General features: G+C 39.8%; 1 protein-coding gene across 3 annotated transcripts; it reads right to left on the reverse strand.

Moving 5' to 3' along the window:
• Positions 1 to 4340: 4340 nt before the first annotated feature.
• On the reverse strand, positions 4341 to 22891 carry LOC310934361 (pleckstrin homology domain-containing family A member 1-like). Of its 3 annotated transcripts, none has more exons than XM_083898059.1 (13): positions 22794 to 22891; positions 17648 to 17866; positions 16510 to 16566; positions 15973 to 16018; positions 13705 to 13802; positions 13160 to 13291; positions 12585 to 12725; positions 11956 to 12024; positions 11341 to 11405; positions 11108 to 11171; positions 10562 to 10651; positions 9031 to 9104; positions 5766 to 6132 (listed from the first exon to the last, which is right to left on the reverse strand). In XM_083898059.1, exons 2-13 carry the CDS (start codon positions 17786 to 17788, stop codon positions 5901 to 5903), a joined length of 1209 nt encoding a protein of 402 aa, XP_083754185.1. In that variant the 5' UTR covers positions 17789 to 17866; positions 22794 to 22891; the 3' UTR covers positions 5766 to 5900. The 3 variants fall into 3 exon arrangements, with proteins under 3 accessions (XP_083754184.1, XP_083754185.1, XP_083754186.1); XM_083898060.1 differs by lacking the exon at positions 5766 to 6132 and adding an exon at positions 8656 to 8937; XM_083898058.1 differs by lacking the exon at positions 9031 to 9104 and having other exon boundaries at positions 4341 to 6132.
• Between the last annotated feature and the right edge of the window lie 615 nt (positions 22892 to 23506).

The following is a 23506-nucleotide window of genomic DNA, read 5'->3' on the forward strand; positions in this document are numbered from 1 at the left end:
CATACAAGTGAACCACAACACGCTTGGTCATAGGTGGGTGGATGTGACGCAGTGGGTGGAAGAGCTGCTTTACTGTTTTCTGTTTGTTTGTGTGTCTTCAGAGGCTGAAATGAGAGGAAACACAAACATGTGCGTCAATTCTATTCTTTTCTATTCTTTATTTTAGACCTGGTTTCCTTTCTTCAGGTCAGAGGTCAACTTCACTTTAAAGGACCAGTGACATTTCTGACCTGCTACTTTCGCTGAATCTGATTTCATTATTTACAAACAAATGAAAAGTATTATTAAAAGATAACACAAAAAGTTCACTTATCATTAGTTAATGTTAAGTAATACTTATCTAATGTTAGATTGATTATGATGATTAAATGGTTAATTATTTCTGCATGTGCAAAAAGGGCCACTTTTGGACAGGGAGCATGAGTGAAATTTCTGCATAAGGAATACAGAAAGTGTGATGATTAGTTAATCACTGGTATATGGTTAGTTTACCTTTTTTTGCTTACCTTTTAAAGGGGACATATTATACCCTATTTCTCCACATTAACCTGGTTCCCTGGTGTCCTAATGAACATGTCTGTGACATGCTTTGGTCAAAATACCATAAGGATGAAGCACCACAGCAGTTCAATCACCCTGCCAAAACAGCCCTGTTCAGAACACTGGGTTTAGTAGTATCTCTTTAGGTCCACCTTAAAAAAAGTAAAACAAAACTTAAGGGACAGGAAATTACATCAGCCACAGACAGATAAATCACAGATAAAAATAAAGTTTGTGTAGAAGTCTGTGCTGCACTGGCCCTCGCCAGCGCTCTCGCGTGTTTTACGAACAAAGTGGCGCTCCGTGACACAACAATTCCAGGAATTTAGCGCATTGTGACCCAGTTAGTGCAGATGTCAACATCGCGTCTCATCTCCTGTACTTAGACTGAGGAGAACCACAAAAACATGAGTGAGTCATCTTTTTTCACACTTTGCCGATTGATAGGACCTCCAGAGTCCCAAATATAAGGATTTAAATGATTAAAAAGTAGATTTTGCATAATATGTCCCTTTTAATGTTAAGTGTCTATTGTGGATATGTTTTCCATGCAGCTCTGTCATTTCACATGCGTTTTATGTGCACAGCATACATTCCTCTAGTCCTACCATGTGGTCATATGAACATCAGAGATGATTTAGCCTATAATAGGGGTAGGAATCACAGGATACGACATGGCTCGATACGTGATACACAGTCCACCAATAATATCATGATACAACGATTCTGCGATAATCAAATCATATGGTGATACGCCACGATATCTAACTGAAGAAAACAAAACGGAAATGTAAAAGTGCATAAAGTCTATGTTTTCTCAACTCATCACACACTCTTCTTCAGCCAGGTAACTTCTGCCAGTGGAGACATGAAGTAGCGACGCCTGGTGAGTGAAACAGGCAGGGTGCCTTCATTTGTTCATTAAAATATCAGTGTTTGCCCTGGCATATTGATGATGGTATTACATGAGGAAGGATGATGATGATATATCACCAAATCGATGTTTTGTCCCACCCTAAACTGTGCTGTCATCGTTGAAACACACCCAGGGATACGGACATTCCTTTTGGCTGAAACATTGGCTGCCAGGAAAGACAGAGACAAAAACACATTATCCACCGTGTAACCAAAGGCTGAACTATTAAAATCATTTTATTCTGACACTTGTTTCTCAGGGAGACTACTGTCTCCAGTTCATGAACTAAAGATTAGCACGTTTTCCAATCTCTGGTATACAATATTTACAAAAATGCACCAAAATAAACATTGTCAATTAAACCAATGAATAAAAATAGATAAACAAGTGGTTCAGATGTATTATGTGCTCCACATTTGCAACAGGCTTATTTTCTGCAGGTTTTTTCCCACTCCCTTAATTAGTCACTGACGGCGTCCACACAAACATCACGGCTAATTAGGAAAATCAGACAAGGAAAAAAAGAAAGTTGGGCGGATTGAGAGATTTGTGGAGTTAATGTAGTCCATTCACATATAAGCTGCCAAATATGTTGTAATTGAAAATTAGCTTGAGAACATCATTTATTCATTTATTAAAATCGCATCCCAACTCTGTTGGTAATGAGCACACAGTGTGCAGGGGAATAAGCAACACTGAATTGTAATATCTAAATAATGATGAACATAACTTCCAGTGGAAATATGCTTATCAATTTTCCTAATATGTATTCATCAAGTCTGCAGCAGACTAAATGGAAATACCGCACAATAATCTTTAAATTGCATGTTAAGGACACACTCTTGCTGGGTGTTAATGGTAGGTAACAACACATCTGTGTTAGGTCAAGATGTGTGTGATGAGCCATCAAAGAGTCTCAACACTGAGGTGAGAAGTCAGTGCTGTTAAAAGCCTCAACACAAATGTGATTGATTGGAGGTGCTTTGATTGGTTTAAATGTAGTGCAGTGGTGAAGGTTGCTTGGTAATGAAGGCACCAGAGGGTCGAGGCTTCCTGTGGTAATGGAGCTGTGGGTAACACAGACATCTCTTTATCCAAAAGGCAATTAGAAAGGGAAGGAGAAAAAAGGAACGGGATGCAGTTGTATGCTCTCTCGATCGGCTTGTCGAGCTGCGGGAAACAGTGTTTCGAATGTTTGTGCTCTTTACCCAGAGCTCAATCATTTCTCAACCAGTTGAACACCATGTCATTCCTATGGTGCATAACTTCACACGCTGGTGACTATAGTGCAGCCCCACAGCATCATCATCATCATCACACTCCACATTGTGGCAATGCACAGGAGAGAAATGGTGGGAAAATGTTCACATGAAAACAACCTCATGTGCAAGGAACACCCATTCTCCAACCAGAGTCGCCAAGCGTATCAAATGGATGCCACTGAGGTCTGTGTGATCTCTTTCCTGCACAAGACGGCAACGACGTCTCGGCGAGGAGTGAGTTCATGTCCACGCCTGAAGCCACACCAAAGTCTCATCTCCTACAGCTCAGACAAGATCACTGACAAGCTGGGAAATCAGTATATTTGTGAAGATAAAGAGTGCAGCATGACAAACATGTTCTCTTCTTTCAGGGAACTATGGAATAGATCTTACTTAAACCGTAAAATGGAAAAAAAAAAGATGAATCCAGTCTCTTGCAGTTAAGAGGGAATGGGTGACAAAGTTCAGAGCTTTTGGAAATGATGTTTTATTTTTTTCCATCAACTCCCTTGTCACGCATAGCACATTAACAATATTCAATGCACGCACAGACTGAAGCCCAGAATATGTCACTTCAGGCTTTACAGTGTGTTGTCAGTGTTCCTCCATGACCTCACTCTGTAAATCTATATGAGGCAAGAGGCTGCAAAGGTAACACACAAGGATGAACTCACTCACTATGGGACTTCATCATCAGCATGAGAGAAAAATTAAACACATGCTGAATATGTAGTGTTGAATTACATTTACTCAAACTCAAGTCCTGTGCGTAAGTACTAGTATGTTACTCCTTTACCGTTTGATGAGACTTTGCATAAGTTCCTAAAAGGAAAATATCATAAGATTGAGACTAAGAAAATTTTCACTGCAGGAATTTAATTCTCATAGTTGTGTTACTTTCATCCCTATTTTTGAGGTAATAAATCATTTTGTAAACAAAATACCAAAGGCAGCTCTTAACTGGCCCTTCGCACAACAGCCATTTTAACACATTTTAATATATCAGAATTAGCTCCAGAAGTACACTAAAGTACATCGTTTATTGTGATGAAGATCAATTATTTTACATGTGGTCTGTTATTTACTAAATAACAATAGTGTCCATTTTGTACATAATGATTTATCACTCTGGAAGAAAAAAGGGCAACATTTGAAAGTTATGGTCTTAATGGTTTCAGTTTCCAGCTCACTCCACTTTTTTGCAATTCCATACAAACTTGATTTCTCTCTCTCGGTCTACTGTTACATTCTAGTGTCCTATTGTCTGATATTTTATTACTCCTGACTTTATTGTCCCAGGTGTTTTCTACCACAGAAACTTTTTAACTCTTAAAACTAAAACCATTCCAGCTCTGGTAATGACTTCCACAGCACTATTGCATAAGAGGTTCAGGGCTGTGAAACCAGTGCAGGTTTTCCCTCTCACCACAAGAGGGCAGAGGAAGCACTGATGAATTCCACAACAACAAACAAGCCTGAGAGCAGTGACTGTGCTGGTTTCAAACTCGGAACTGAATTATACTCCAGGAAACCGAAGCACATTTTCAGTGTTTATTTCTTTCAAGTCATCCACATAATAAATAGAAACAAATCAAACCAATTAATACATGAACATTGGTGAAGTAGTTTGGCTTTGCTGGGATGAAATGGAGCAGGCACTTTTTAACAAAAGATTAGTGTGTATTATTTTGGAGGACTTACATGGGACATTTTAAATAATATCTGCCTGCTACTGGGAAGGGAACACAGGTTTGAGCATTAAGGTAAGGAAACATCTAAAAGCATATAAAAATAATTCTGATGCACACGGCTCTATTATGCAAAAATCACCAAGAGCAGCTGCAGATTAACAAAAACTAAGAAAAGAGGACAATGTGAAGAATCATTAACATGCAACGGAAGTGTCCTAGCTTGAATCTTGTTTTGTTGATCAACTGTGATCAAAAATGCTTGTATGGTGTATATTCAGTCTCATCCTCTTCCGACAATGGACTGTAGGTTTAATTCATTCACAGAAACCAGTTACAACCCAGTCAATGACACAAGGATTATCTATACCTGACCCAACACTAAGCTGACGTTTTTATGACAATGAATTCCAAAAAAAAAAAAAACCTATGTCTTGTTTACTTGTGGCACTCCTGTCCCAAATTATCCAGTGTCAGAAACATGAGTCCACAACGTTTGCTATGCTGAAACGCAAAGATGCCGAGTCAGGTTCTGAAGTGACGTGTGTTACGTGTACACTTACATGCAAGCTAAGTGAGCATGTAGTCAATAACAGTCAAATAATAAACTCACTGAAAACAGTTAAAACAACTGACCTCAACACTCTGATATAAAAAAAACCCGAAATAAAAAAAGCTTTAAAACAAAGACTTGGCAACTAAAACACTAAATCAGACTAAATGAGACTGAAATACATTTGGTCTTGCACTATTTTAGACACTAGATTATTTCAGATTTTTTTGCATCTACTGCTAAATCCAGTGTTAAAAAAACGTGAGTGTGAATGAACCACACTGTTTATACCAGATGATGGAGAGGTTATGAATAAGCTAGTCATCACTAAAAACTTTTCTCAGATATGAGGAAACACCTCGCACCATTTAAAAGCTCCCTTATTTTCTTGGAACAAAGTGGTTTACAAAATTCCTCTGCCCACAAACACCACTGAACACATCACTGCACAGGTTAGAATAAAACTGCTGCTGAAATCTAAAACAGCACAAGTAAATCCGATTGGTAGTTTTTGTTTGACAACGTCAAGTAAATAAATATGCAGGTGTGAATGCGACAGCAGGCAGTCGTGTTGGGTGAAGAGTGAGTCGTCTTTGGCACACAAGTGCAGTTCAGTGGTGATCCAACTTGTTTCTCTTTCACACTGACGGCACTGACAGAGGAGCTCAAAAGATGAGTTTGTGGTGTTGGGACACTTAAGTGCAGCTTTGATTTGAAACCAGTGCCGGCCCCCCTTTCTTTTTTTTTTTAAACTGTGGTGTGTGGTTTCCTTTGTATCCATGATAATTTGATGTCCAATGCAGGGTCTCAGACCTCACTCACTGGCAGGTCAGCATCATCCAAGTCCACAGGTGATTCGGGCATGTGGGGTTCAAAGCTGCTCCGCCGTCTCCACGGTGACTCCTCCATGTTGGTGATGGCAGTCACAGATGGCTCGCAGGTCACTTTGACAGACGCGTCTCCTGCAGGGACAGGCGCGCTGGCGTGTGGCTGTGACTGGGCCGTGGCAACAGGCTCATAAAGTGCTCGCTGTCCCACGCCAGGCTGCGAGCGTGTGCCGCACGAGACAGCAGTGCCCCACTCTGGGTAGCATGGTGACATGGAAGATATGGGCGAGCGAGGGACGGGGGGGCCCGTGGGGCTGCGGTAGAAAGTGGAACGGCTGCAGGATTCCTGCAGCAGAAACAGTGGAGGAAACAGAGGGAAGCGGAATGATGGATCGTTAGTAACATCAGCAAAATCCTGATTAAGTATTATATTGAGAGGAGCCAAAGTGAGTTACAGACTTGGAATAAGCACCAGCCTGTGGAGCCTGATGCAGCTTGAAGGATGTAGGTGCTGAAGAATGTAGCATTGCTAGAGAGTGGAGAAGGTGGCTGTAGTAGTAGCAGTAGAAGTAGTAGTAGTAGTACGAGTAGTAGAGTTAGCAGGAGTAGCGGGAGTGGTGTCAGCAGGTTTTAATTATGGTAGTCTCAACAAGTTGCAGTGGAAGAGCAGAGTGTCTTAGGAAGCAGTGGGTGGTGTTTGCACATTATTTCACAGCTTTTCACTGTCAGATTTCAATCTCTGAAACACAAAACATAAGCATGGGAAGATAGAACCCAAAAACACAGCAGAGGTAGTGAAAATGAAAAGGGAGTAACCAATTAGCAGTTGGTAAAACTCGATAGACCTCGACGCAAATATCCATTTTTAAGTTCCGTTTCGTGACACTGTTTCTCCCGCATGATGTGACCGTAGCATAATGACATCCTGGAATATAGCAGGCTTGTGAAATTGCTGATAATTAAAATAAATTAAGTTCAACATAGGCATCACAAGATTTAAGAAGCTGCTTTCTTACACGGACTTAAAAAAATTCCAAGGGTGAACCACATGAGATTTATGTTGAATCCAAAGGTCCAAAACAAAATCAGACCTCCTCATTCCTTACCATATAATTTTATAACAAATTCACTTTAAAGCCTGATTCATACTCTGTTGCACAACACTTTAGATAATTGTCGCTCAACAAAACTTAAAGAGGCGTGCGACATTTTTAATTTACGCTGCAGCCAAAGGTTTCAGTCGTCTCCATGTAACCACACCCCCAACTGGGTCTTTCATCATCCTCATGGGCATACATATCGTATTCATATCTGTGCTACTTTTGTGGGGGGTTTGGAAAGGGAAGGATTTGATGAGAACTTTTACTGAGAGGACATACAGAAGAGCAAGAAAACAGCTGATCGGTGGATTGACTGAAACCATCAAAAGCGTAACCCTGGATTTCCACTGGACGCGTTACAGCTGTGGCACGTCAGTGGCACGGTCGCCGTTGCAAATCGATTCCATTCTAATCAATGAGAGCATTTTCACCAGACACGCTGCGGCACGTCTCAGCAGCGTCCCAGAAGCGGCTTGCCGCGTAAATTTCAACAGAGCAGATCCCACCAGACAGGAAGTGTGACACAGACTCAAAGTAAAACGCCCCCCTTTCAAAATACAACACAATACGCCGGTCATATAGCCTGTCACAGCTTCACATCAACATTACGTTGTGACCGGTGCTACCAGGTCAACAGTCAATTAATCAGAGCGTCTCGGAAAGTCATAATGTACGACGAGAGACTGATTGTTGAAGTTGAGAAACATAAAATCATTTATGACACCAGATCAACAGTTCTTCCACGTCGGAGAATGAAAAGAAGCTGTGTTGTTGTGTCCTTTATACACACAGTCTATTGCGGGATCTTCCGTGAATACCGCTGGCTCCCAAGGCACCACGCCGCTGCTGTAACGCGCCCGGTGGGGATTGACACTGGGCAGAGGACAAAGCAGAACCGCGCCGCTGACGTGCCGCAGCTGTAACGTGTCCAGTGGAAATCCGGGGTCATGGGGAGAATGTGTATTTCTGACAGTGAAAGAGCAAGTGACTTCCAATCCCATTTCACAAAATATGACTATCTCCACGACACAAGAAAGTTCTGCAGGTGGGTGGCGAGAGAAAAGTGTCACTATTTTCTATCCATTTCTGTAGCTCGAAAAATGTTGTGCGATGGAGTTTAAATCAAACTTAAGCAACTTAATCCATACATGTAAATCAAACTCTGGCAACTCTGAACGTGTGGATTCAGCAATAGCAATTGAAAGCAGGTAAAATGATTATCATTTAACATGTAAAAGGTATAGGAAGTTTAGGTGGAAACAGGTTTATTATGTGTATGAACAAGAGAGAAACAAAAAAAACATACAGGCAGCGAACAGGAGGGAGGAGGAGAGACAGGCAGGATGTCACACATCTAAGACAGGTACACAGCTGCAGCAGACTGCAGAGATAACAGAGCACGAAGGGAAGAGAAACACAAGGTGTGAAAGACACATGTAACCAGTGTTAGAGACAAAGAGAAAAAAAAACAGGTTTTGGGTACTTGCAGATAAGATGATCAGTAGTTCAAGCACAGAGTGCATTTTTAGGAATGAGCTGTAATCGTGTATTTATGCATTTAATCATCAATAATCATAAAGACACATGAAAGCTGTGCAAGTAAAGCCATGAAGGGGGAGGGAAGAAGTACAGGTCTTTTTAATAGTTATGGTTAAATTAGAACGGTTTAGTCATACTGTACCTGAATGACAAATTTTATGTTTAATTGCTTGAAAAACTTTGAGGTGTGCTTGATTTGAGTTTCCATGCTTGTGGTGAAAATCATCAAATGCAGCAGAGACAATAAATTAAGCACATCTTGAGCCTCACAGTTTTACCTGTTCTAACTAAAATAAAACCACATGGAGTGGTGCTTGAAGTGACAGTTCGGGCAGGGGGAAAGCAAATGAAGAAGAGAAGTGGATAAGAGAAGCGTTGCGCACGAGGGCGTGAAGGAAGTAGCGCTCATTGGGTTATCACAGCCATATGTACTAGGGTGTGGTTGGTTCTCAGCAAAGTAAAAAAAAAAAAGCATCAGATGTGCCATCAGATCTGATCTGCCCTCATAATACCTACAACCACAAAGTGCCAGCCAGTGAGTGGAAAACAGTATTAAAAAAGGTGAACTTAAAGTTTCAAGGGGGAATTTAGACGAGCTGACATACGTGCTGCTGCACTCCCCGATTCGGGACGTATACCTCTGTATACAGGGGTTCGACAGCCGTCTGGCCTGCCGCATCTGCAACAACACAGTGCAAAGCAGGATTAGAGCAGATGGGCCATCTGCCAACAGGGAAAGGAGGTGGAGAGAATGTGACACAGACAGAGAGAGGGGGAACAGGGAGGGAGGGAGGGGGGGGGGGGGGGAGGGGGAGAGAGAGACCAGGCACAAGAGAGGGAAAAAGGTGAGAGAAACACAAGCAAGAGAGAAAGAAGGGCATGAGAAGGAATGAAAGAGGAAACTGTAATGCACAGACGTGTTGAGAGTGATTCCAGTCTAACCAGAGGGAACCAGGGCTGTGTTTCCAGTCAGGATTATTTAACCAGTTAAATTCTCTCTCTTCACACCTGGTGAGTCTCCCTGCCCAGATCTCAGCATGTTAGCCTGCTGACTAAGGATGCACAACCTTATCTATACAATATCGGTATCGACCAATGTTGGCTTTAAACCGTATTATCAGATATGACTAAAACAGTTAGGATGCTACCTCCTTCACTTCTATTCTAGTGCCCTCAGGTTTACGTATTTTGCACAATGAAGAACATTTTTATCTATATCTACTGTGACACGAGTATGGAAAATTTTATGTTAATTTCACTAAAGAAGAGACTAAATAACACCCCTTATATATAGAGGCATATTGGATTTCGGATATCGGTAAAATGTTCAATATCAAGCAGTTCTTAGCTAGTGTATTCGTGCTGGATGCTTCAAAAAGGAGATAACAGAGTGGTTATCTTGTGAGATATTTAAGTTTAATTTCAGTATAGGGACACCCTGGTGGCTAAAGTCAGAAGCTATTGTACAGTAGCAGTAATGAACATGTGATTCCCCATTTCTCTCCCTCGCCCCTCATTTCTTGTCATTTATCAACTCCAAAGTGGCTAATGAAGAAAATCACAAGGCCAACAAAAAAAAATCTGCTTCTTTGTAACGGTATGGTGGTAAATGGAGAACAGGCTGTGCCAAACACAGGAAATGGAATATTGCAGAAATGCAGATACAAGTTGTTTCCTCAATAGCAGGTAACAACTGTTCCAACACAGTATAGGTCAGAGATGTGAAGTAAACGTTTACAGAGAAGACAGCAAAATCTAACTTCCCAAGTGTTTTCACTGTATTCATCTGTCTTGAACAATTCAGCTTAATATTGGTAGACAACAACATATTCAACCTACTGTAGCCATAATAATACTTATTCTTTGTTCATCTCTGTAGCTATGAGTTGTTGGATCACTTGTGCAAGAAAGAAACTGTAAATAAATAATCAGTAACTGACATGCGTAAAACAAAATTAGTATTTTGAATAGTCATAGCCTGAGATGAAATCGACACATCAAGGCAAAGGTCATTCCCCTTTTTCACAGGTACATGCAAGATCTCTGAATTAGTAAATCCAGACAGACAGTTTGATTGCGAGTTCTTTATACCGTGGTGGTGCTGCACCAAACTATTGTGTGGTGTGTGATACATACTGTGGCAGCAGACCTTCCAGGCCCCCGTTGGGCCACAATGGCTCCTGAAACAGCCTTGATCCAGCTGTGCATCTCCTCTGGACTGTCGGCCTAATGGAGACACAAATACAGAAAACATCAGTAAGGAAACGGAGCAGAAAATGAGATGGAATAGAGTGGAGAGATGGCAAATATACACACACAGGGCAAGTAGGGCTGGGCGATATATATCCAAAAACATAATCACAATAAGATTAGTCGATATTGACAATTACTATAAGATTATGACTCCTACGTAGAAACCGATTTGTTGTGGTTTTAAACTTCTTTATGGAAAACACAAACATTTCACAAATCGGAGGCAAACATGCAACAGCAATTATGGATTGTGTCTCAATCAAAATAATACATCAGCATAGATATAACATTAGTGATATTGACAAAAATTATATTGCAATCTATCGTTACTAAATTATTGCCCAGCCCTAAAGGTAAAAAAGTGAAGAACATTGACATACAGTAACAGAAAAATGTGTGTATGAGAATCAACAGTAGAAAAAGCTTCACCTGTATGTAAAACGTCCTTGATGTTGTGACAACCTCAAACAGATTATCTCTCATCATAATGTCGCTACAAACAAAGTAAAAAAAAAAGAAAGAAAAAGAAAAGGAAAAACAGGTCAAATCATATTTATGTCATCTACTGAATATCTTAAGCTACATCAGAGCAGGAAAATACCATCCTCTTGGACAAAAGGAAGTTTTTGTAAAATGGGAAAATGTTGGGACATGTTAAATACCTCTGTTTACACTCCTGGACTTTGTGAACTTCCTTCAGCGGGATCATTCTCAGTGGCTCTTTCTCCTAAAGTTAAGAAATGATATCAAATTAATAATTAATTAGTCAGCCCAAGCCAAAGCGGAACTGAAAAACACAGAATAAATATCGCAAAGGCTATTCCTAATATTCTGAATTTAAAATATTTCATAGAAACTAAAAGGGAACGTTCCTAGAAGCAGCAAAGTTGTTTATAACTTTCTTGACATGGACATTTTATACAACAGACAGAGAGTCTATGTCCTTGGGGCCTGTTGATAGCCAAACAGACAGATAAAACTGTCAAATAAGGGCAGACCCTGCCAAGTACAGTACGTGAAGTATTGTCTGTGTATGAGTGATTGTGTGTGTGTGTGTGTGTGTGTGTGTGTGTGTGTGTGTGTGTGTGTGTGTGTGTGTGTAAGTAACTGTGTGTCAATGGGGAACAAGGCATGACAGGACATGTGAAATGAGGGCAGCGAATTCCTCACACAGCAGATAAAACATGTTAGAAGTCAGAAGTGTGCATTTGCTGCAGACTGTGAGGGCAAATCCAATCTACATGCATCCATCTTTTAACTTTATCAAAGTTAATTACCAAATCAGACTTGAAGTAACTCATTGAGTTTTCTTCCAGTAGGAAATATCGACGTTTCCAGTTCCTCATCTGGGGGGAAAAGGACAAAATGTTCAGAGCAGGAGTCAAATGTTCATTCAACGTCAATGTTTTCATATCTGGACCAAACAAGCTTTGAAAAAAATTACAATTTTGTAAATAAGAATGTAGGATCACTTTTTGGTTGTACTGCTCTTGAGTACTGGGTGGCATAGAGTTAGTCAAATATAAACCCAATGAATAAAATCAAGCTGCAATCACTTTTTGACAAGTGGAAAACAGTTTTACTGCTTGTAATAGCATTTTATTTCAACAAGTAAAAATGAAGGTGTGGGCAGATGTAACAGTCATGAATGAAATCCAGTCATTTGGAGGCAGTAACAACCTTTAAATGTACATTATTGGAGCTGCAATCACTGTTTGGTAAGGGAAGGACTGCTTTTTATTGCTTCTATTCGCCCTTCACAAAAATGTAACAGGTAAATGATGACTATAATCTTTTAAATATGACCAGGAGAAATTAAATTGAAATTGAAACTGTTTCCAGTGACAATATTTAGGAAAGTAAAAAAATTATTTTACTGTGTACTGTGACAGTGGAAGGTACTCACAACAGCCCCTTGTTTGACACAGTAGCCTGACTTGATGACTGTGTGTTCCTGAGCCGGCCTGCTCAGGAAGTATGGCAGCTGGCTGTGAGAGCGATGTATGGCGTCCCGCTCTGCTCTGTCTGCACCATCTCCACTTTCATGCTGAAGGGTGACAGACACTTGAATTATTAACTGCAAGTTCTCCAGTAAAAATTTTAAAAAACAACATAGACAGCTTTTCTAAAGTTTGAGGGCAAAGCTATGTTGTGTAGCAAGATGGCAATCAAACCAACTACATGCTTTACCTGACTATATGGTCAACTCATAACATGAATAAGAAAAAAGAAAATGTGAAAACATTTTACCAAAATGGTAATTATTTCTAGAGCTGTATTTAAGGAGTAACTTAATCTACTAATTATTTCTAATATGAATTCATTTACTATTGAATCAACATAAGATTAAATGATTTCTAACCAGCGCTTGAACACCCAATGCTTCTCCATTTACAATAAGGAACAATTCATTTCCTTTAAGACTTCAATTATCTGTATTCAGTATTATTCATCCTATAATATACACGCAAAAAAGTTCACCTGTGTCTGGGTGACAATGGGAACTCCTCCAATGATCTCTGTCCTATACGAGACTTGTTTCTTGGTTCCAACAACATCTGGTAAAGCCTTTTGGTTCTCTGGATTCTGCTGGCCATCACAAGGCTTTGGCACCTTAGACACACACAAATACATCGCACTTGAGAACAGTAAAGTTTTAAATTTAACACAGCAATAAATAAGACATTTTGTAGAATCAAGAAGGAGAATGGAAAGAGAGACTCTGCGTATGTAGAAGGTGACAGACTTTTAACATGTTTTATATTAATTTCCTTTCTGGATGCTGAAGTCTTCATAGAGAACAATGGGAGTAATCATTTATCCCGGCAACAATGCAGCATCCTGTTGGTCATACTCTGACTCACATGAGCCTTGACAGTCCACTCATTCATATTTCTAGAAAAGGAAGGTTTATAAGGTTCCTCCAAGTCATAAAACATGAGCCAGGAAGATAAGACATAAACTGACTCAGTGGTGAACTGTGTGTCTTGTGTTTATTTGTGCATTTGTTCATTTGTTCATCTCACAGTGATTTTGGTGGCTTTATTGAGAGCGTTGACCCAGTCCACGAGGTCCTGCTGATCATTAGCCTGCAGGAAGAACTTCCTCATCCCCGCATTGATGACTAATAGATCATAAAAAAAAAACAGTGGGAACACCAGCAAGTGTGAAAGTGTATTCAGGCCTCTTCGGTCTGACTCAGACTACATTAGACTCTGAACTATACAGTCTGATTCAGTCTGTTTAATATGAATCACATGCATGTAAAGCACAAGTATAAGGATGTACTGTGAAGTGACGTTGACTAACAGTGCGTTTGGCTTGTGATGTGAATAAGAGAACACATTTCTCTGGAAGAGAAACATGACTGAGTCAAGGAACTCAGACCCTTTGATGACAGGAAAAAAGAAAGAAAAACTCCCCAGCTTTCATCCACCAAATACTATTCTCACACTTTCCTAGCCATATGAACATTGGCAAACCACATTTTAAATCACAAAGACATTTGTGATTTTAAATGTGAAAGAAAGATTCCTTCTTTAACATAAATCCTTCAATTCTGTGGCTCAAACCCTTCTTGTGTCTGCTTTCAGTGCTGTGGGAATAGATTACATTAAAGCTCTAATCCTATAGTCAACTCTGGCAAGCTATAAAAGGCAACAAGTACTCAAACTGGCACAATAAGGATCATTCATCCTTTTGAATGTCTGGTCAAACTCCTCTTTTTCAACTTCCCAGTAAATAAATCTGTCTGGTCTCATTCAGGTGACCAGCATAAATCAATCCCACAGTATTAACCTCTGAATGCGTCTACTGTATTGTGTGGGCAGTAAATTGCTTAGTAACAGTGAAAGTGTTGTGGTCTCTTGGGCAGAGGGATGTCAAATCTGGGAGGTGGTTATCAGATGTGACTCACTTGCACACAATAAAACAATGTGCCCTACTGACAAACACAGCACTTTCTTTTAAAAATCTCCATCAACATCACATATCAATCCCATACAGCAATGGACCCTCTCTCCTTTCTTACTGTGAAAAGATGTGCAAGTGTGATGGCCATTACAAATCCTTTGTAAATACTTCCCCACCCTCCGATTCTTCATAAGGAAGGGGGTAGCAGTTGGATTTGAAGATATCAGCGAAAAATCCCAGTTTAAAGTAACACAAAGTAGGATTTGCTCTCAGGGTCTTCCTGCAGTATGCAAACTGTGTTGTCCATTACAACAGTATAAAAATAAATGTTGCGGTAACACATGTATTTGTTGACAAGGCAACAATACTGGAACAATACTCTGAAGCAGGACTTTTTATGTACAAACGACCATGTCTTCAGACCAGGTACAGTAGTCACTGTTGGAGCTTTTAAACTAATATGATACCAGATATCAGAAATGAAAACTTATCCCGGGAAAAATACAAAAGTACGAAGGTGCTTTAGATTACAGTCTGGGACTGTGTTGTATGCTGTGAAGTAGTATATTGTTATTTTTTGTGGCATCGACCCAAAACGAGGAGTTCCATAGTGCCAACACAGGCTATGCAGACCTCCTCAGGCCATTCACCCTGTTAGACGTTGATGTACTATCTATGTATGATCTTGGAGACAAGGTTGAAATCCTGCATTGTGTTGCTTACTAAGCACCTGCATATATGAACCTGTTTCCAATTAGGACTCTGTCAAAACCTTAACAAGGGAACTGATGGAAGACCATGCACACACAAAAACTACTAGTGTGTCTGGAAGAGGAGAAGAGGGGCTAGAGAACAACAACAGGGAATGTCAGCCTATTTGACCATTAGTGGGGCTTTTTTTTGACAAACAAGAGCACAGGAGCATACATGTAAGGCACAAGCACAGATTTGACTAGAAACATACACCAGTAATTAGAAGAAGTAGTTAATGTTAAAGTTACACGATATAGGATTTCAACCTCCATATTTATTTTGATGGTACAAAATGAACAGGTCTGCATTGCCTGCATTGGCACTATGTAACCTCTGGTTACAGAACTACAGCATTCTGCTTTACTGCATACGTAACCCGAACTAACACTTCACACTCTCTCCATCTTATTATTCACATAAATATTTAAAACTGAGAAGTTTATCTGAAGTACAATGTGGAAAATGGGCCTGCTGGGAGTAATTAGTCTGGTTGCTCAAGTTCTGAAAGGATCCAACCTAAAAATCTATCAATTTTAAAGCACTTAACAAATTGTAAATTTCTTAAATGCAGAATGCTAAACCTTAAATGTAACTCATGTACATTATAATAATAATGACAGTTTTCTTACCAAAACAGTATTCTGCCTTAGGCCTCAGCTTAGTGGCATCGCTGACCTAGAGAACAACACAACTGTTAGCGGCTCGTTCAATCAAATACCATAAATGAGCATATACCATACTGTGAAAAAGTCTAAAGCCACCATTAGATGTTGTTTCACCAATGGTGTAATTCTATAGTATAATTAATTCTCACTCACTTTATTATAACACACACACAGAAAATACAGGAAACATGTATGCAGTTATCAGTAAAAAACTGCTTCTACCTTACACAATAGCACAACCCTGGGTAACCTGTGTTTGTCCTACTATTTCATGTCGACAAATATCTGCTGGGAAAAAGGTCTATTATGCGATGTTTATTCAAGACATGCTTGAACATTGCATATACATGTTGTATGAACAGCTTGCTAAGACAAACTTTCAGTCACATCATTCCAATCCAAAGTTCACAGAATATGACAGAAATAAAAACAGACTTTTGCACGGCACTGTACATAAAAAAAATCTAGTTCAGATAAGTTTCTGAAGTAATATTTGTGTACCTTTGAAATGTAGGTGAGCTTGAGTGAACCAACGCAATCCGTACCCACAGGCAAGTTCTGTGGAAGTTAAAAAACAAAACAACAATTTGCTATAGCTTAGCTTTTGAAAAATAATGTATAGTCTGGTAAAAGTTCAAATACAAGTTCTGAAAAGCTAGTCAATTCTAAAGATTAAATTCTGTATATTATGGCTGCATACCATGACAGTTAATTCAGTGTCATGCTAAATTTGTCAAACTACAGGGATCCAGATTTAACATCGTAAAAAAAAAAAAAAAACAGTCTATAAAAGGGAAAGGATTCTTGAATTATTTAAAAATGCACTCTGCACTACATCGCAAGCCAACATGATGTAGAAACCAATAGGACAGTTACACTTTGACACCAAGGTTAACAATAAAGAAAATGTTAATCACTGGTGTAATGTCATCACTCACAAAGCTTCAACTGTTGCCATAGTATTCGACACCCAAATTAATATTAGCATGTTATTGTGTTTTTGTTGTTTTTTTAATCATTATTATGATTGCATGTGCATTACCACAATGTCAAGGAATTTTTATTTTTGTGCATCACTGGTTTAATCTTAATGTTAGCGCCACTGATAGAAACACTAACAATACACTGCACAAGTCATCAGGGATTATTTCCAAATTTATGAAGATGACCCATCAAAAGGAAGAAACCTAAATATGCCAAAAGAAACTGGTTCATCAGTCGCTATGAATTCATTCGCTTCTCATTCTAACCCATTAAAAGAAATTAATGGTAGAGGAAGCTCAGACAGAGTTAACACTGAACTCCTCCTGTGCCTGTAATATGTGCTTCCTAATTGCCGTCAACAACAATTAGATAATACAAGTTTGTTCATCTTCGCATGGCTGTCTGGCACTGCACATACCTACACTTGGCTTTTTGTTAACAATGAATGAAGACAGTTTTTTTTCAAAAAGTGGCCTGCAGTTAGCCATGAGGTGCATGGGAGCCGACCATAAACAATGATAACTAACATTAGCTGGCATGTAGTTAGCTAAAAGTCATCCATTTACCATCAACATTCACCCGTGCAGTAACCTGAAGGATTCATTTACCAAAAATTAAGCTAAGAGCTAAGCTAGCATAGCCTTTTTATAGTTACCTGTGGGTTGTCCATAAACCACACCAGGCTACCCTGCTGTGTGTCCAGTATGAAGTAACGGCGCAGGAACTTCCCACTGCTCTCATTCTCCTCGATGTCCAGGAAGCCACAGATGCGGTTCTGTCGGTCCACGTAAGGCATCTCGCTGCCGGGACATTCCCTGGCCTGCTTGGGCCCGGAGTGTAGAGGAGCAAGGGCGAATGGGATCGGGAAGAATTACTGAAGGAGAGAGAGACAGAGAAGAGTGCAAAGAGAACGGGTTAAGGAGAGGGCGGGAAAACAAGGATTTTCTGTTGTCTTTTTGGCGAGCCTTGCTAGTGTGTCCCGCTCCCTCTTTCTCTCTGTATCCACTATATCTATGGTCTCTCTGCCACCTGGACCTCACTAGGCTACAGCCTGCATGGGGATCATGTGACACAAACCACAACCCCGCCTTTATCCTTTTATATCAGCCTCACCCACTCTCTCTCGTTCTCTCCAAGTCTCTCTTTTTTCCCATGTAACACATGCTATTCTCTGTCACCCTCTCTTATATCTTCTGCACCCACCCTGGCGTGTTCTCTTTTCCTTGTGCCTCTTCTGTTGGAGGATTCTCCCCACTCACTTTATGTGCTATCGCCTCCCAAATGCCCTCTCATCCGATTTGGCAAGCCTCTGGCCAGCCCCTTCTATTCCCTCCCTCCTGCCACAGCTGAGCACCCACTGGAGCTTGGTCAAAAAAAAAACACAGATGCTTCACAGAAAAGAAAGTGTAAAATTTAACCTACTGAGGTCTGACCTTGATTAAAAAACTACTGCTTACGTAAAATTAATATGTAAAGTCAAACATACACATGCATGTATCTCAATGTCATACTCAGTGTGTGCGAGTGCACTATTACTGCAGACATATTGTGACATTAGCCTGTTTAAGTGACTGTCTTTTCAGACAGAACCTAAAATATGCAAGTGAGATGAGTCTTTGAAAAGAAAAGATAAAGACGGTCTTTCTCCATGATGTTATGAGCACCATGTGGGTGGATGGGGGGAAAACCGGGGACAAAAGGCCTGGTTGTTGTGCATGGACTATGCACTTCGAGCATCTCAGTTAGACCCCGCGTCTCTCCGAGTCATTCTATTTGACACACAGGCCTGAAAAAGGAACGATGCTGTCAGAGGCGACTATCTCAGTACTACACAAACACTAATTGTCACGCAGGAGTGAGATACGTCATTGTAGAGTATAGAGAGCCAGTAAATAAGGTGCTGTGTACATGATCATATGCATGCACTTCTATGCATTTTAGTGACACCAATTTGACAGTAGAGATAGTGAATAACAAAATCCCCACAAGATAAACAGGCACACATGTATATTGTGTAAGCTTTTAATTAAATTACTTGCAAATTAGTGGCCTCTTACTCAGGTTCATGTGGCAAATTACCATCTCTACAGCAAAACATTTGAGGCTGATACAAGCAAGGGTATATTTAAGTTTTAAAAACTTCATGGAACTATAGTATACTGGCCAATTTTCATCGAGTTTCAGCTCATTAGCAGTCCAAGCCATAACCCCAACGTTTTGGTTCACTGTAACTTCTCTTACAGTGTGTTTAGCCACAACAGACAAATGGCTCTTAAATATCAATTTACATTACCTTCCATTGCCATTTAAGTTTGGACATTTTTCTGAAAACCAGTTAGTGCAGGCACATCTTTGAATGCTGTTCATCCAAACCCTCAACCCTCACTGTCACTACTGTATTGGCCAAGGTACATGAGCATTAAAGAAGGAACCCTCTTCATTTTCTGGCTGCTATAACAAGATTACAACTGTACTGTAGTAGGTTGCCATTGGCTGCCAATGCCATATTGGCTCCCTAAATTAAGACAATATTTTGTTGAAACTTTAAGTGGGGTGTGTCTCATATTTGAGGATGACATTATTTAATGTTCCTTTATTAAAATATTTTTTTTTCACTGGAGCGAGTTCCAGCATAAATGTAAACTTTGAAGTGAGTAGGTGGATTTTCCCCCAAATCATTCTCTTGTCTTTCAGAATAAATCAAACTTAAAAGTGTTAAGTTAGCGCAGTTTTCCCACTATACAGTTCCAGCCCAACTCGACTCGGCTCAACTCAAGGTATCGTTTTCCGTTACTATAGTACCTCCTCAACATGGGCGCAGCTGCATGAAACTGCTGTGATGTTTCATACACGACACACAAACTAGTGACTAGTACAGCACTACTTTTTGGTGTACTGAATCATTAGAATCAGTTCATTAAAATAAATACACAAGACTCCTCATATCACATAATGAGCTTTTAGAAATGTCCTTGTGTGTTAAAGATTAACACATGTTTTCAGGATTTTTAGGTCTTTTTAACTGATCTAAAGTTCAGCATTGTTTGGTCTGATTACTGTCATGCTCATGACTCTTCCAGTGCTGAAACTCAGTCAGTTGACGTCCCTTTTCGTATCGGCTCAGCTCGCCAGTTGGAAAAGTAAAAAAACAAAACATGCATGCAGTGCATTCAAGCCGTGCCGAGTCATGCTGGAATAGTGTAGTGGAAAAGAGCCATATGAGGTTGGTGTAAGGTGCTCTGCTGCTACTGTTGACATAATTCATTTTGAGGGAAGATGCAGTCTGTCTGCAAAAATGATCCAGTAAGGAAATCAGAGAGCTAAGACTTATTTGATCTCAAAAAGACAGCTTGTGAAATGTTAACTGTCAGAAATAGTTTGCAAAAGGACAAAAAGTGAGAGAGGAACATTCACAAGAGCAACTAGTCAGCTGACTAGTGGAACGTTGGACAATGAGCTCTCTATAGATGACATACTGAACAAACATTTGGGTAAGCAGCCAGACACTATTGCATTGTCAGATGGTTATACCAATGTTATTTTGCGTGGTGCAAAATTAGAACACTCAGAAAAATGCAACTGATTATTTTAGGAAATACTTAATTCATATGTGAGAATATTTTATGTTTTTCCTTTTTGCTACTGTCTGAGTGTACTGTTAAAAAAACAAACTAACTCTTGAGAGGGTCAGATAAGGTTACATTATACGTAGACTTCTTTCTAGGACAAACATTTCACCTGGTAAAGTTACTCTTTACATTCACTGGAAGGCTTTGTCCACCATCACGTGGCAACCAACTGGTCACGCAGGACAAGTCATAAAACATCAGTAAGCGCCAGCTGCATAGCCCTATAGAGGGTGATTATTTTCCTTTCATGATCCAAGACCACTGCCTTAACAGTACAGTAACACAACAGCTGGAAACAGTAACTGGAGACGAAAACTTGTCCTGTTGTTTTCATGCTTACCTACCCCACATATGAACTACACAGCTGATGGCATATCTAGGTGTCAAGGTCAGGACAAAGCAAGATTAACTCCCAGAGGGCAGATCTTTGTTACTGGGCCCTTATTGATCAGAACCATATATGGTAGTGTTAATTTGCCAAAGCACCCAACAAGTACTGTGGAATTGAATTATTATTTAGGAAGTGATTGGCAACAACTATGATAAGCTACTGTGTTCAAGTTCATTGGTTAGCATGATACTACTTCAAAGGAGATTTGCTAGTCTCAGTTTCCACTACAGTAAAACAAATAGTTCACTGTTGTAAAACAATATGAATTACTTCAACATGCACTACAATTAAAATAATCTTACAAGAACGTTAATTTAAGAAATAAACTGCCACACCTACTGGTGATTATGGAGTGATACTGAACATGGAGTTCAGAGTAGGGATGGGACAATATTACGCAGTGTGATAAAAGCAGTAACTGGGCTAGTAAATTTCCTTTCTCAAGATAACCGTGAAATTAATTTATAAAGGTTTTATTTTTAACTTGTGTGTTAACTAAAAATATATATTCTATACTAGGTCACATGTTTGATAACATTACTGCATTATTGTACCAGTTTTTATTTTTGTAGCATTACTTCATCTTCTGAACGTCCATATCCGTGTACATTTTCCAAAAGCTAATGGTTTATGGATCAAATGAACGGTAAATGGTCTGTATTTTTATGTAGAGCTTTTCTGGTCTCGGTGACCACTCATAGCTGCTTATACACTGCAGTGTTTTTCCCCATTCACCCTTTCACTCACATTCATACAGTGCATCTATGCAGCACTTTCTTCAATCACACAACTTTCATACCCAGTCACAGGCAGCTGACATAGCCCAAGTGTCTTGCGCAGGGACACATCAGGATGAGAGGACGGGCAGAGCTGGGAATGAAACCCTTGACCTCCTGGTTGAATGGTGACTCGCTATACCATCGATCCACTGTCGGTTTGTAAATATGGACAGAAGTTTAATATTTCAAATGTATTTATTATAGGGATAATAATAAGTGTGAATTTTCATATGATCCCACACCTAATTCAATACAAATGTCATTCTGGACCTGTCAATGATACAGCCTTGTTTTACCCCCGATGTTATTCATTGGGAAGAAGTTATGTATTATTTAAGAAAAGATCAGTGAGATATACCAGAGGAACTGGGGGAACAAGTGGAAAAAGGTCGGGATTGAATACGTTCTTTACAGGTCAAAGGTGTAACAGGTCATTCCAGTTCAGCCAATAAGAGTAATTTCTGACAAGTATCAGGTTTTGGATGAAGCACACGTTTGACAGACAGCCTCTGAGTGGTGGTTACCAAAATTCAAATGTAGAACTCGTTATTGTTTAGTTGAAATGTCATGTTTTGAGTCACAATAACACATAACTTCACCTACAAGACGAAGCATGAAAACATGAAATGATTTAACACTACCACATAACACCCTGACAACACTTGTGTTAGCAGGAGCTGCGTTAACTGCGGCTCGCTGGCCTAAAGTTAACTGGGCCTGCTATTAACAACCAAGACTACTTCATGCCACAACGTTAGAATAATTCACTGAACTCTAAAAAACTGTTATTCCCGATTTTACTTTTTCACTTTTCTTATGTAATTGTATCTGCTGTTCTGGCAAAATAAGCTTTCGTGCACGGTACACGCTGACCTAGCTAACATTAGCGACTCGTCACATTCGGTGCCTCAAATCTTGCGGGCGCCTAGAAACTGCGCGAAACAATAACGCCACTCAAGACCGTGTGAAATTACGTTGTTCACCGTCCCAGAAAAAACTTACATTAGTCTTCCCTTCGACAGTCAGCGTCCGTGAAGTCGTCGGTTCAGTCCCTTCTCTCTCAGCCCATCTCCACTGATGCAGGACGCTTGAGAGTTTTCCCAACCCAGTTCAGAATAAGCCACGCCCACTTCCGTATATAGACTTGACGGAGTGCCGCATTGGTCGCAGAGTCGTACCGTACACCACGTGATCGTGCGTCAACGTCGCCGCCATATTGGAATGGGGAGTCTGCTTCATAGATGGTCTGCTTCTTCTATTTGTAAACACTGCAAAACACACATTATTAACTGCTCACAAAAGTCCACCGAACATTTGAATAAATAACGTTATTATTTAAAACAAACAAACAAAAGAATGTTTAGAAAACCCCTAAAACCACTGATTATTCTTTTCTGTGATCATTCTCAACATAAGACAATTTGAGCAGAATTTCTGTAATTGTCTCTTTTGTCTTTAATTTATCAATGAATAGCGCTACTCTGCTACAGCTTTCTTTTCACTTCTATTATTAGTTATGTGTCAACTGAAATGTGAATTTAAATTGTAATATTCATGATACTATTGTTACGGAGGTTAATAATTTGGACTGATGTGATTTGCAATAATAAAAATAGGTTTTGTACAGTGCATGATATAAAATAAGAAAAGGCTGAACCTGGAGTACGATATGAATCTTAAGACAAAATAGTAACTGCTGTTAAATGTGGACGTGC

This window comes from Microchirus variegatus (assembly GCF_963457635.1).
Source record: "Microchirus variegatus genome assembly, chromosome: 11".
Taxonomy (NCBI): Eukaryota; Metazoa; Chordata; class Actinopteri; order Pleuronectiformes; family Soleidae; genus Microchirus; species Microchirus variegatus.

Excerpts from the sequence above, each read along its gene's own strand:
- LOC310934361 (XM_083898058.1), bottom strand. The coding sequence starts at position 17,788 with ATGCCTTACGTGGACCGACAGAACCGCATCTGTGGCTTCCTGGACATC. Across the intron at positions 16,019-16,509 it reads AGCTCACCTACATTTCAAAG|GTCAGCGATGCCACTAAGCT; the intron begins GTACACAAATAT and ends GTTGTTCTCTAG. Across the intron at positions 13,292-13,704 it reads ATAAAGCCACCAAAATCACT|GTGCCAAAGCCTTGTGATGG; the intron begins GTGAGATGAACA and ends TGTGTGTCTAAG.